The sequence below is a fragment of the Scatophagus argus genome, chromosome 22 (genome assembly GCF_020382885.2).
Source record: "Scatophagus argus isolate fScaArg1 chromosome 22, fScaArg1.pri, whole genome shotgun sequence".
In the NCBI taxonomy this organism is placed as follows: Eukaryota; Metazoa; Chordata; class Actinopteri; family Scatophagidae; genus Scatophagus; species Scatophagus argus.
In genome coordinates this window covers 10,183,281-10,198,864 of record NC_058514.1, presented here as the reverse complement: position 1 = coordinate 10,198,864, position 15,584 = coordinate 10,183,281, and the positions used below count along the sequence as shown (strand labels likewise).

The window sequence follows — 15,584 nt, the reverse complement described above, 5'->3', positions numbered from 1 at the left end:
AGAAGGGTGATACTTTCAAGGTGAAACCTCTGTACGCATATCTAAGCGTCTTTGCATGTGTGTCACTTTCTAGGTCTCTTTGAGTGTGTGTGTAGTGTTTGTATGCCTCGACCAATTATCAGCAGATTTAATAATGCAAATGAAGTGGAACAGCTTTCAAATGAATTCACTTATCTGTATATTTAATGAAAAGAGGAAGCAGTCCTAATATTTTAGTGTGCGTGTGTTCACTTCACTGCTCAAGCGAAAGCAATTGCCTTTCCTTACAACTACCATTCTGTTTCATACCCAGTGTGTGTGAGAAACAGAATAGTAATATACTGCTAATAATAGTGTGTACCGTGTGCACTGTACCTTCACATTTCTCCAGGATCTGCACCGTGTCTCCAATTTCTAGCGGGAGGCCATGTTGGATAGTCCCTCGGAAACTGGCCAGCACTACAACAAAAAGAGACACAAAACACCCACATGAGTTTTGTTTTTTGTTTGTTTGTTTTTTTTTTTAATGTTTGAGCTTAGTTATGCAGGGTTGGAAAAAGGTCCAAAGACATAAGCAGAACAATACAAAACAAGAGGCTTCTGGAAAAAAGGAGAGGAGGTACAATCAATAATTTGTGTAGGTAAATCACAGCTTATAAAATATCTGCACAGACTCAAAATAGTTACACACAAACTTACATAAATACATTCTGCATAACACAGAACATATATATATATATATATACATAATCCAACAACAACTATTCAATTCTGAACACTCAAGAGGTCAGAAAACCTGAGTCACTAAAGTTGGCTGTTGTAATTCATCCCCTTCTTAGAGAGACTAACCAGCTGATGAGACGTGTACAGGTCGCTAAGTAGCATCTTTATAATGCTCTACAGACCTGAAACTACCCCTTATTGAAGACACGCTCATATAATGACAGCTTTAAAAGGTGACTGTGGAGTCAAACGCACAGAAACATCAAGTTTTTACACGTTTTCCAGTCCAAAACTGATGTAGAGCAGATTCAAGACCTTAAGGGGTATTTCATTGATTTTACACCTGACAATCAGCTTATTTGTCAAGTGAGAACACTGAGCTTTTTCAACTCTGGAAAACTGGATTGGGTTTGAAGACGAAGGGAGAACAGCTACTGGGGAACTAAAAGAGCTGCATAATGGCAAATGCATGATCCAGGGTATTTGACTCATACTGGGGACTAAAAGACAGGATGTCTCTACACAATTGTTTTTGTAATCTGTCTTGTAACACTATACTCTGGGAACAGTTTGGAAGCAGAAAGAAATCGTGCATATAACAGATAGAGGTTTGCAGAAGGTGGCAAAGTTTGAAACATTATTATTAAATGTTTTAGGATGATATAATGAACATAATGTATTAAAATTGTAGTTTGTACATGTTTTGAAGCAACATAAAAAAAGGAGAATATGTCAGCAGGTACAGACAGAGACATGCTGATCGTCCATTAGCAGTGAATGCCACTTCGAGAGCCTAACAGCCATTAGTAGAGAGTGTCAGTTGACAGCTCTTCAACCAGCTCTTTAAAAAAAGAGAGCTGTGTCCCGCTGACTCGCACGTTGCAGCCTGAAACACACACACATACATCCACACATTAACCCACACACTTAAACCCGCCTGCGCAGATATGCCAACCACTGCACACTGATGTTCACACAAGCAGAGAAATGCAAACGCTGACAGATCCATCCACACATACTGCAAAGATATCTACACATACCCTGACACAGGCAGCACATTCATACAAGCAGCCTTTTCAAACAGCAATGTATGCAAACACACACTCTCTCTCACACACACAGACATGCATTCATACATGGACACACACATGCAGAGGAAAAAGACAGCTTCTGTGGGATCTGGAGTGGAAATGTATAACAAGAGTCCCTGCCATGCAGAACTGAGAGGGATCCCACAACAGCTAAACAGCTAACTTCTTTAGAGAGAATTTCATTTCTTCTTCCTGGAGGGCTCATTCAGTGTACCTGAATGCACCATCCAGAGAGCACTGAGAGAAGAGTGTTAATTATTATTAATTAATGCAAATTAAGGTGGTTAAATTGAACCTTTTTTTCTCCTGGTCTTTATTAAAAATAGCATACTAAAAATGATCAGTAACTATCAATGTTGACTGAAATGTCACAACACCAAATTTCGCTTTATTTTTTCCTTTACATTGTATCATTTCGGAAACACTTTCAGAGAGCTTTGCTGTAAAGTCATCTGACAAAACAGGGAACACAGCAACTTTTTGGATGAATTGGGGATTAAAAAAAATGAACTGTGAAATAGAAATAGTGGCAATAAATCAGTGGTTGGCTGCCAAAGGTGTTTAAGTTTTCTTTTTTTTCCCCCCCTCCAGCAAAGTAGACCACAACCCAAGAGAGGATTCAGTTGAATTACATCCACCCACCCTCTCATGTTGACATTGAGATCGAGTCTGCTGATGAAATCAAACGGTAGCTAGACACTCTGCACTGTCTGTAACTTTATGTGTGTGTTAGTCTGTGTCCTTGTGCATTTTATGCTGAATCTTTGCCAGCTCCTTGTTATCCCCCGAGCTGCAGAAACGGTATCTTTACAAAGGTTTTGTCACAAGTGCACATCTGACTTTGTAATTCATTCAAAGACCAACCGCTTACACATACACACTGGCAAAGAAAGCCAAAACTTGCCAAATCGCTCACACACACACACACACCACACATGCACAGAGAGGCAATCACGGCAAACACACTTACACTCACAAAGTGTGCCCAATGCATGAATTATCCAAGTGACTTTCCCAGCTGCAGTCAACTAAATTATTCAGTTTCAAGTCGCCTATTTTTTTGGGGGGTTTTTTTTCTTCTGCTGTGAAATGAAAGCTTCCCTCCTGCTCTGATCCAGAAGCCAGCTGCTGTCTGTCTGTCCGTCTGTCTCTAACTGCCTGTCATCCGTTTCACTATCTGTCCGTCAACTGTCCGGGATAGCTGACTGCCAAGAGATGAACTGAGGGGACAGGAAAAGGTGCTTACACATGAGGGAATTGATCTTGTCCTTGTTTTGTCCCATTTGCTGGGATTGTGTCCTATTACGCCAGAAACAGAGAAGAGCGAGTACAAATGAGGAGGAAAAGATGCCTTTCATGGCTGTTCGACCACACAGCTGCCACAGAGTACAAGAACAGGCACAGCAGGGGGAAAATCCTATAAACGGACCAATGCACACAAACACACACACACAAACACAGCACATCTAAGTGGATGCCACTGGTGCATTAGTATCCTATTGCATAAATTGAACAAATGCAGACCTGCTGATGCTCAGATATGACATGAACACACACACATTGTCTGTTTATTGAACCTGTCGGACCAAGTTTCCAGATGGCCTGCACTGACCACCATTTCAGCCACCAAAAGGCAAACTCTGATCCTGTTTGACACACCCAAACACACACAGTCTGATTCCATGTGACACCAGGCCCACTGGGTCATGGCGAGGACGCTGCTATTCTTAACCAAACCATCTAGGCATTGCACAAAGATGGCAGTATGGAAGCAAACAAACAGAAACAACAGCAACAAAAAGACGCTAGGAGGAAAAAACTGTGTGTGGAGTCTTCTCAAGAGAAAACAAGAGAGGCGAGGGAATTGAAACTGACAAATGTGTCAATGGAGAAACAGAGAGCGAATATTGGAGCTAACATGAAAATTCAGAGGGTTTCTCTTGGAGAGCTGGTGGTTTAACACTGATGCAGTTTGTCACCGTGTTCTCATGGGGGCTAACATGACAGCACTCATCTCTAACACTTAAAGCAAGAAATCCCGAGAGAACATTAGGAAACTTACAACAAGGTGAAAAGGTCAAAGAGTGTTAACCAACATTATATTCATAATAATAGTGAATACAATAGTGAAGTTGAAATCATTTTTTATCAGGTACTTACTTCATGTTACTTACTTCATGTAAGTACCTGATAACGACTTGTATCGTTGCTCTTTGTACTGCAGCTGCTCAGTATGCAAAACATTTGCATTTTAACATTGTTATAGCTAGCATGTTAGCATGCTAACATTAGCATACTGTACAGCAGCTTAGCATTCTGTGTTCTGAGTCTGAATGCAGTACCCCTTTTTGTTCAGAGCATTTCTACTCCAATTACTGCTGACGCCATTAGTCAATAAAGCGATTTTATTAACAAAATTCTAGCCTCTCAAAAGCTTTTGTTCAATAATAATGTAAATAGAATACATTTGACTTTTGAAATGTTAGTCCGAACAAAACCTCTGAAAATGTCACTTTGGGCTTTTGAGAATTTGACTTTGACAACTTGGCCCTTAATTGTGGAACTCTGCAGACTTGATGATTATTTGCTAGTTATTTAAAAGGATTGATAGCTTCATCAATAATGAAAATAATCATTATCTGCTGCCCTACCTCACATGTCTGACTAAACAAAGTTGCACTGAAAGCAATTAATCTATCCACTGACTGACGGTGGCTGTGTCCACATGGGATCAGAGGTTGCCTTTCGATCTTTTTAATGTGCTTTCACCTCGCCTTAATCCATTAGGACTTTATCTGTGTCTGCTACTTTGCAAGTGCATTCTGCTGAGTAAGTCGAGATCCCTCGAAAGCCTACTGGCTCGGATTAGGCTTGCATGCGTTTTAGTCTGTTTAGTCTGTAGTCACTTGGAGTCAAGGCCTGTCAAACCACGTCACATTTGGTTTGCTAGTCGCTCTGTCTGAGCCCCTTGGAAGAACAAACACTGCCACAGGCCCCTAGTAAGAAGAACACCAGCGCTCCTCCTTCAAAAACAGCCTGAGCCCTTTCAAAATAAGCAATGGCTGAATGAGGCAGGTGTACTGTCTGTGATCAAAGCTTGATATTATGCTGCTGCTAGATTTAATTTTACAGAGATTTCACAATTCAAGTCAAGAAAAATATTAATGAAGCCACTGAATTTTGTCTCAAAGCCAAAAGCTTTTGCACTAAATCACACAGCAAATTTCATTCAACGCGCTAGTTAATGTGCTTTTTAACCTCATTAGGCTGCCCCTTTCTTCTCTCTGACTGATCTGACAATGATTCACGTGCATAATCTACTCCCACATGTTAATTATACGGCATTTATATCATTAATATGCTAATTCGACAACACAGCAACTGGTGGTGCTCCACTGGTCTCCATTGCTGCCAAATGTAAGCATCATGAATATTTAACTTGTGTGTGGGAATATAAATGTGAGCATTATGAAACACACACATGCAAATACACATTTGTAAGCATGTATTAAGATAAAAAAAAATAAAAAATACAGATTGATGAGTTAATGTCGAGAGGGGAAGGATGATGTCCAAAATGGGGAAGCACTGCTTGTTTTATCAAGTACTTAACTTGTAAATCCAACTAACATACAGAACTAAGAGTTAAGCAAAGCAATAAACCTCTTCACTTCCTCACGCTGCACATTCTGCCTTCTGCACGTCCACAGTCCAAAAGCACAACACTGTCAGAGCTGTATTTGCCAAACCAAAAGTGCCTTTTATTCCAGCAATGTGACTAAACCATTCCTACTCAGACCAAAACTAGCTCAGCTATGCTTTATCATAGCCAACTTCATGAACGCTGTGTTCTTAATCAAAAGCCTCAACATTTTATCTTTCTATGTGGCGAGGTGAAAGGGGCTAAAATACCTCTATGTCACGTCAAAATACTGCAAGTGTCCCACCGCCTCATGTATTCCAAGGCAAGTGAAATCTGTAGCTGCGGTTAACAACGCACAAGGGCTGACTCGAGGATCATGTGCAGTAAGAAAATCCAAACCACAAAGACGTGTTTATGCATATATGAAACACCCTGGCAGGCACAAATACACACAAACTCACATGGGTGTGACAAAGCAGGAGAGAAATCTGACAGCTTTAGTGAGAGCTAGAGGCAGATTAAGTCAGTGCGTACATGTGCGCTCGTGTGCATCTGCAAAAGAAAAAAATAAAAAAGGTGATTTCTCTGGTTGAGCTTGGAATGCTGGGAAGCGGCATCATGCATTTTAAGGCGGGGGAAACAACAGGGGTTGGCTAAACATCTAAAAGCAGAGGTGCTGAGAAGGCCTTGAACAGGACTCGACTTTGGCATTTGGTGCACACAAAAACAGACCAAAACACACACGCGTGCAGACACACAGAGGTCTGATAGGCGGCGCAGACAAAAGCCAGGCCGGCAGAATCACCCAGGAGGAACGGCTTTCATTTCGCCTCCCCTATTGACGGACCACCAGGTTCCTTTCCCTGGCTTTGTGTGTGTGGAGATAGCAACCTAACCGCCATCACAAAACCACTCACTAGCAACAATAACCCTTCGCTCGAATCACGCTGCTTGAGCAGAAGCTTTCAAGGCAGAGTTGTGTGAGGAATGTTATTACTTTTTCTGTAACGGCTACATGGCAGAAAAAAAGAAAAAGTAGAGCTCAGGTCTGAAAGTCATTTTAGCACTGAGTCAGTGTCAGAGACCAAATAAAATGTCTTATACCTACAGTATCTGACGAATGAAAGATCCTAAAAATCAACACAGGTCATGCCGGAATCACACAGACAGCTGCTTTAAAGAGAAGGTGACTGATAACTTCTCCCCTCTGCATCTCCTCTGACATGATTAGCACTGAAAAACCTGCTGTAAACACGTCCATACACAGATACACCCAGAGTTTGTCAGTTGACACTTTCTCATGCAGAAGGTGCACAATTTTTTTTTTTTCATTAGCATTTTCGCTAACAAGATTACCCTCTAAGGTAACACCATGTGCTGCCCGAGTCACAAAGCAGGAAAACAGAGAGCGGCATTCAGTCTGTCCTGCTGGCCTGGGCAGGAGAAATCATAAATGACTCAGATTAAACAGTAATATAGGTCAGTGCGCTAAAACCTCACCTCATTCCCAGGCATTAGTCTGACTGTGTGTGTGTGTGTGTGTGTGTGTGTGTGCATTCTCACAGATAGCTAAGTGCATGCATTAGATAGCCCACTGATGCCAAAGTTGAGATGAGATGATTATTATAATCCTCTTGGGAGGTTTTATCTCACCTGGATATATTTGTCATTTTCTCCCTCTTCTGTAGTATTTATCAGTGGAGTATGATATCATGATGCCCGTTTCTGTCATTGTGACGTCTCTATGTGTGAATATTTTGAAGAGGTTTTTATACTTTGTCTAGAAGGAAAAAAAAAGACTCCTGTCTACTGCTTCACCGCTGATCTCATTTCTTTTAATACATTTGGCTAGCCACTCACAGCCATTGAGATGCATGATAAGGGACACTTCCTATGACTGGGCTGAATGGCATTCTTGCCAATAACAAACCGGTCTGGGAAGTGAACTTCACTGAGAAGCGAGCTGATGTCAGCCCTCGCTGGGCGACAAGAGATGATGAGGTGACACCAGAATGTAGTTGCAGTGATTTTAAATCCGTCAGTAAACCTTTCAGAATGAATCAAAAAAGTGAAGCATAAAACAACATTCATTACTTTCATCAGATGTGTTTCATATTTTAATTTGTAGTAAACTGATTTTAGGCCAATTGGGGGAAGCGCAACAAATTTTGAATTTGAAAAATTCTAAAATTCCCAATTCAGTATCCGGCTCCTTAGCTACAAAATGCTCCACAATGTTCACCGGCTTTTTCCTGACTCTTTCTGGCATACAGTAGGTTTATCAGAGCTTTTCTTCAATGCAAACAGCTGCTGGGAAACAACGTTGATGCGAGCAGTGAAAGTAAACCAAAACATTAAAGTTGCAGGCCAAAAATCCGAAATAACATGCTGAAAGATGCTAAAATGGGGAATGGGACAAGCGACATCGATGACACTCTCATTCCATCAGGTGTTATAAACATATTGATAGGTACAGCTTTAAAGAATAACAACTCAGTTCATATAGCAAGCTGTCAGTTGAGCAATAGTTATTTAAACGACTATATTTGCAGACAACCCTGAAAGTGACACACCCCAAATGTCAGTAAAAATCTCTCATTACAAAGGAAAACTGTGGGTGCGAGAAAGAAAGTTAGTCTACAAACTGTGCTGGTTGCTCTCAAATGACAATTTGGTTTGCAATTGGGATACTGCAGCACTCCCAGGAATTAACAGGGTGGACACTTTGTCAAAATGGTGGCCAAAACTTCAAAAAAGTTCAGAAGTTCATGCAGAAGTATCCTTTTAATTACACTGTGGTTACTTGAGTTTTTGCTTGACAAACCGCGAGACGAACGTCACCTCTCACAAATAAAAGAATCATTTGGGACTCTCACATAATATTAAGACTCTAGAAGCAAATGTTGGGAGTGTTGATTTTCAGCAGCAGCTCAAGTCACACCGACACTGGTGCCTACACATCCTCCCACTCTGCAGAAAGATAGATGGGAGAGAGGAGTAAGAAATACTAAAATATACAGAGGGCGTGGAGGGAAATGGCTTGGATGTTGCCCATGATATAACAAGATAAAGATTTGGGGAGACAAAGGGAGATTGCAGAGGGAGAATTGGAGGAACACAAACAGATAAGAGGGGAGTAGGCTGCATCTCCCACTGACAGATGCAACAGAAAGATGAACAGACAAACATCTGCTTCTCTTCCTTCAGCTACAACGGTTAAAAGAGGGAGTGTCAAATGAAACCTGCATCAATCTTTTCAGCTCTCAGTCTGACTCACTGTAACCTCTCCACTTCCTTTCTATTCTACCACAACCATCTCTCGGCACGCTCTCTATCAGGGAAGAGGAGGTGCGACTGACCTCTATGTACACTTCAAGCTCTCCTGAATGAAATTACGACAAATTATGCACTTGTGCTGCAGTAGCACATGCAGATGTGAGCGCTCTCACACACGCCAAAGATGACAGGAAATCAACAGAGCGAACGCGTGTCTTGAGCGTGTGGCCTGAATACAACACATGCATGCTCTACCTGTGAGTGTGTGACCTTTGGGAGTGCACAAGTATGTTCTGTATGTGATGTATCTGGCAGGTTGCATGTTCAGCAGTCAGCAGCATCACTAAGAAGTGTCTGACATCACACCTCAGTAACATGACATTAGAAACAGAACAACCACTGGAAAAAACACACACACTCAATTCATTGCTGTGGGCTGTAGCAACAGCAGATTGAGGAGTGAGGAACGTCACACTGAGGATGATGAAACTATGATGAAAAAGTGATGAAACAAAATCCACCAAAAACAACATCGGTTTTATTTTGCACCTCCAGTTGGCCAAAAATCAAACAGCGAAGGTGTGTCATTTATAAAAAAAAAAAAAAGAAAAAAGAGCAAAGACAGGGAAAATGCTGCCCCAAGGTGAAGCTAAATCAATTGAATTTTATAAGCAAAGCAGGAAAAAAAATGGCTGCAATGGCTTTGTTTAAATTTTTATTTGTGTTGTGTGTCTGTCAAGAGACTTAAAATAGGAGAGACAGCACAGTGTAGCCTATAACCATAGCCTCAAGCTTATAGATGTACAGACACAAGTGGGATTTGTGCTGACTGGGGAGCATGAAGAGAAAGAGAGGGAGTCTGAGTAAAGTCAGACAGAGAGAGAGAGGAAGAAGGTGAAGGACAGATAAAGACAGCAGAACAGCGAGACTGGCAAAACAATGCGGTGGAGAGAGACAATAGAAAAGCAGAGAGACAGGATGGGAGGGAGAAGAGAAAGAGTGAATCAAACAGAGAGGCAGGAGAGATAAGTAGCTGTCAGCTCTTGTGTGTTTCACTTCACTTTGTTTGCCCCTGCACTGTATGTCAGCTCGAGGGGAAGAAAGATGCTCGCCGTCAGCTCTCAAAAGCATACGCGCCGACGGCAGGGCCAGCAGGGAGAGTGAAAGAGAGAGAGAGAGAGAGAGAGAGAGAGAGAGCGGTGTGTGGACAAGAGCAGGACGAGAGCAATCAATCATGGACAGGAAAGACAAGAGGGCTTTTCATGACATATCTGTATGTGAAGTGGACTTGGTGAATTAAATTGAAGAAATGCAAGATTTACAGGTGAAAAAATGTAATGATTTCGATATATATATATATATATATATATATATATATATGTATATATATATATATATATATATATATATATATATCGCAAGACCCACCTGCTTAGAAACTCTCCCTTACAGTGCTGGTACATTTCCAGATTTAAAACTCAAAATTCTTGGTTAATTCTTGAAACAATTGTTAATTGATTTGAAACCGAGTAGTTTCAAGTTTTTAAACAAGTGCCTTCTAAAGAGAATATGAGTATGCATTGATGGTTACATACATGACCTTCATGATTCAATTTCAATTCAATTCAGTTTATTTATATAGCGCCAATTCACAACAAAAGTTATCTCATGACACTTTCCAATTAGAGCAGGTCTAGACCAAACTCTTGAGACCTTCACGACCCTAACTTATAAACAGGTAACACATTTGGTTATGTAACAGTAACCTGTAACCTCAGAAAATATAATATACATCTGTTTCTTTGTATCCTGAGAACCAAGGTTAGAACAGCTCTGCACACCAATCAGACATATGAAGAAACCCAAAGCTTGACAGGCCAGACAGTCACTGTTGCTCAGTGCTGAATTGCTGGGGGTAGGAGAAGCTCTTGGGTTCCGCTGGTTGATGATGCACAAAGCATCATTACAGTATTCCTATTTCACAGATTTACAAAAACGGCAATCTTTCAGACCTGTAATTGTACCATGTGGAAAGTTACTGGCTGGAGCTTTAAGTGTAGAACTTGAATTCTCTGCCTCAACTTGCAGACACACTGAAATTTTTGAAAGCAGACATATTCGTCCGCTCCAAGTTTTTTTCTTTATGTGATGACTGCAGCAGGTAGAGAACGTACAAAGAAACTGTTACTGAGAGTTAACTTGTTGCTCAATAAAAGGTTCGAACTTCAGCATACCTCTGGCAAAGAATGACATTAAAGCGGGGAAACAGATCAGAAAATAGAAAAGCTCCCACTTGTTAGATAACACAGTTTTGAGAGACAGAGACATTGTCAGGGCAACAGCAGGTTTCTCAAAGTCAAGCCTTGGATAATTGCAAAAACATACAGGTGGATGACAAATTAAAGGAAAAACTTGAATGTCTGAGTGAAGAAACGGGGGGAAAAAAAGCAGATGCTTTGATTCAAATGATTGACGGGTTGAAAGTGAATAATATCCTATGGTTTTCACAGTCATCTCAATTGAACATTATAGCAAGCTAGCAATAAATAAGATGCAACCATTCTCTCTGAAATAGACATCTTCTTGGTGGATGGTCAGCTTATGGAATAAAATTGCTCTCTATCCGGTCTGATGCAGTAGCATTTCTCCTTCCTCCCCCAGGACATAAGACAGTTCAGCAAGATGATTTTTGCTTTTCCTAGTGCTCTTCTATATTTTTTTTTTTACCTTGTGTTTATTATATTTTAAGGGTTCAAATAGAAGTGTAGCGCTTTTTAAATCTTTTTGGCACAAATGGGAGTTGAGTTTGATTTATTTATTTCTGAGTGCAGGAGAACTCTAATTTTCATGCTTTCTTGAATGAATGAGTTGGACCTTGAAGTCCGAGTATGATGCATTCTGTGCAGCTCCGTGTTTGAAGGATGCTTCTCATTTGTAGACTCAGCGTGTGTTACTGTGTTAATGTGCTGGTATCATACAGTTTGATTTTGTCGCATCATACTGGACAGCTGGAGCTTATCACCTCATAAAAACATATTTCCCGACCCCCTCCCCTCCTAAAAGCATGTTGTGCTGCACATGCAGTGCCTCAGCATGCACACATGCATGAGATTGCACATGATGCACACACTGACACACCCACACACATGCTGTTGGCTTGGTGAGCGGGGTTAGCCCGGCATCTTTGAATCTGTGCTGAGCCATGAGCGACCATATGGAGGCTCTCTTCTTAGTTAAACCCGGCGGATTGTAGCACCACAGTAGCCTGGGAACAAGTTAAGCATTTTATTACAGACAGATGCAAGCTGTTTTGAACACTGATTCGTTGTTAAGGCAACATGCCGCCGCAACATCACCGCCACACTCTCAATTGTAGGGTTCGAGCCATGACACAAGAGCCCACAGACGATGAATGAACTTCCAGCAACTCAACAGCACACACACAAACACCTCCTTCGAGCTAAAATTAAAACTATTGTTCAGCAATCCATGCTTCCTGGCACTAAATGGGAGTAGACAAACACATAAATGTGCTTGAAGGGTAATTCTATCATCCATGCCTGGTAATAAAAGGGCAGAAATGCTCTCTAGTTCTCTGGGGTAGAGCACTACGGTGCCAAGGAAATGAAAATGAAAAGAGATTTCACAGCTTCATTTCTTTGACAAACCACAGCCCAGCCTTTTGCCATAAGCTCGCATATCTTGGTGTCTATGTGGCGTCTTAATGTGCCTGCAATGCATATATATATATATATATATATAAATTCGTATGTGTGGGCCAGCTGTCTATTTAACAACCCTAAACAAGAGACTTCTACCTCATCCTGTTAGCAACCCTCAGCTCTGTACACTCAAATAAATGAAAATAAAGGGATGAGGAAGTGATAACAGAGACAAGAGGTGGGAAAAGTGGTATAATGTAACTTTGGAAGATGAGGAAGAATAAAAATAGAAAATAAGTGAGGTAAAGATGTAGGGAATAGACAAGTAATATTAACTTATTATTATTATATATATTATTATTATTAACCTCTAATTATCTAATCCCCTTGCTGATCTTAAGTCTGCCATTAGTGATGAAGCTGGCCACAGATGCCCCCCCCTTCGAAGCACGTTATCAGTGAGTCATGGGTCAAGTGGGTCAAGTAATGACCCCATGCTGCTACCGCTAAATGCTAAGCCTCCCAGAAGATGCATTGACTAGCGATAAAAAAAAAGGAGATGAAGATGAAGGAAGTTGGGAGGAGGGAAAAACAACAATGTTGATGATAGGGCTGAAGCTAATTCTAGAGTTGAAGACAATTCAAGCAATTACATTAGTTCTTTCCATGTCTACTCAAAGTAGGCAATTCTGCCACCAAGAACAAACAGTCTCATTCAGTCTGTTGCAAATGCGATAAAACAGAAAAACAGGAACAAAAGATGCATCACAGATATATGAGAGGGAGAAAATCCCACTGCATCCTAAATGCCATACAGTCATTATTCTATAGGTTCGCTTTACATCCTGGCCTAGTAGCCTTCATTCTGCTCTCCTCCCCTGGAGATAAAGAGCTCAGTGACAAGTAGAGAGACAGAGAGACTGCATAAGAGCGGAGCGAGCACTGAAGCATCAGTGAGGGATTCGAGTCACAGGGGAGTGCATGAAAAGCAGGAGAGTGAATGAAAAGAAAACAGCGTGGGTCGTCCGCGCTGAGCCGAAGGGCCGCTGGGCGCAGGCTGGGATGTTAGACGTGTGCTCAGATTCACTGTGTGGGGTCGAGACATGGGAAAGAAGCGCTGACTGAAACATGCACGGTCACACGAACAGGACACGTGTGAGCACGGTGTGCTCGCGAAAAAGCACACACACACACACACACAACCTGACAGACGGTGATAGGCTCAGGAGCACGGCCAGGGCAACTGAAGACGACTTCACAGGAAGTGGCAGCGTGGAGCAACTCAGAGAGACACACATACACACTCGTACAAACATAGTGGCTCCACTCAAGGACACGCAGATGGCAGGTGCTACACAAATACAAGCTACTGGAGCATATCTTATTATCAGCTAAGCCAGCCAGCCAGCCAGCCAGCCAGCAAGTCAGTGCATCACAATAGGAACCAATCTGCAGCTTTGGATAAGTCAGCTTCCCTTAAATTGGGAAAAGGGCAGCTAAGCTAACAAGCTAAATGAAAACCTGTGGCAGCATGTTCAGCAAATCAAATGGGGACAAGAGTGACACTAGACCGAAAGAATATGTGATGGACAGATGGATGGATGGATGTTTGACGATAAAGATATAAACTGTGTGTGCGCAGAGCAGTAGGATGATCGCCACATAGAATGGACACTCAACATGTCTACGTTTGTTTTTACATTCTAATTTCATGTAAAACCAAGCTTTAATATCACAATGGAAATTATCAGCAAAAGCCAACCTAAATCCCACTATCTGCACAGAGAATTGTAACGACAGCCAATGAAAAACAACATATCGCCATCGAAACTTCAACACTTCGTAGAATGCCAACTGATCAAAAGAGGTGAGAAAGTAAAGAAGAGGAAAAGCAACTGAGAGTGAAACAAACAAAAAACTAATCCAAGTCAACCTTTAGCTCATTCCAAGTTTAATACAGTGAAACCTGTGTGTGGTAGAGCAAGAAAACGTGGCATAAAAATAACCTCTTTCAAGCCTTTTGAAAACAAACAATGTATGTATATAATAACTCTTATGAATAACTCGTAATATATGAGTTGTGGCTGTTCCAATCAGTAAAAAATATTTTTGTCCAACCAGCCTTTAATAAGTATAAAAAAAATAATCATCATAATGTTTCTTGTATGTTACAAGTGATCTGGCATGTTTAACACAGAGGGAAATATGAGGGATAACAGAGAAGCCGTGATTGACAGTATATAAATCAGCAACATCATAAACAGTCATCAAAATCATCATAAGTCCCTAAATAACGAGTCTTATATTTCCAAAACGTAAGGAGTACTGCTTTGAAAGCCCACATTTCACAGTCACAATTTCGACCGCAATCAGCAAATCTGTTACCAATACACTTCGGTATCCAAAGGGCCTCTAAACAAAGAGGCATTCACTTGTGGCATTTCAAAGTACAGTGTGTACCACTGGGTATCAGGCAAGTCTGAGCAACAGCAAAAGTTTGTAAGCTCTACCACAAGTCCTTCCAAGCTCAGCAGAGAAGGAGCAGAGGAGGCCATTTGACTACAATAAAGCTGCACGAACAATGACAAGATAGCAGCAGCAGTGAGGGGTGACTGAACCAAGAAATATGACACAATATGTCATCCCGCCCAAGCCTCAAAATAAAAATAAAGTGTTTTCATGTGATATGCATTCCGCTTTCCACGAGATATGAGGAGAATGAATGAGTGTATGTGTGTGCGTGTGTGTGTGTGTGTGTTCATGTCTATCTTGGCACCAACTCTCATTCTTTCCTATAAAGAGAGACTCACACACTAAAAACTGAAAAATGAAGGTTGGATTCCGTGGCTTGTTAGCATGCCAGTCCTTCTGACATGTGCTATAACTTAGATCAATAATGGATGTCTCTCTCTCTCTCTCACACACACACACACACACACACACACACAGAGAGAGAGAGAGAAATATGGGCAAGTAATGGGGCAGATCAGCCAATAAACTTTTGTCAAAAGTATTTCAGAAAATGCTGATTTTAGTATAGCATGGTGTATAAAAATGTCACTAATGTCTAATGGCCTTCAGTAAGAAATGGGTTTCCTTCCTTCTACGCACTTCGGCCACCTCACATCTCGCTTTCTATCAGGAAACATAGGTCTCACAAATAAAAAAAATCTGATGACTCATTCCTTGTTTCTTTCATGTTCAACCAGA

At 41.2% G+C, this 15,584-nt stretch overlaps 1 protein-coding gene across 3 annotated transcripts in view; it reads right to left on the bottom strand.

The window, feature by feature from the left end:
* Positions 1–15,584, bottom strand: part of dock4b (dedicator of cytokinesis 4b) — a 107,757-nt gene that overhangs the window by 77,059 nt on the left and 15,114 nt on the right. For all 3 annotated transcript variants that reach the window (XM_046378460.1, XM_046378462.1, XM_046378461.1), the window contains exon 2: positions 355–438. In XM_046378460.1, coding sequence (XP_046234416.1) covers positions 355–438 — 84 coding nt within the window. The remainder of the gene's footprint in view (positions 1–354; positions 439–15,584) is intronic.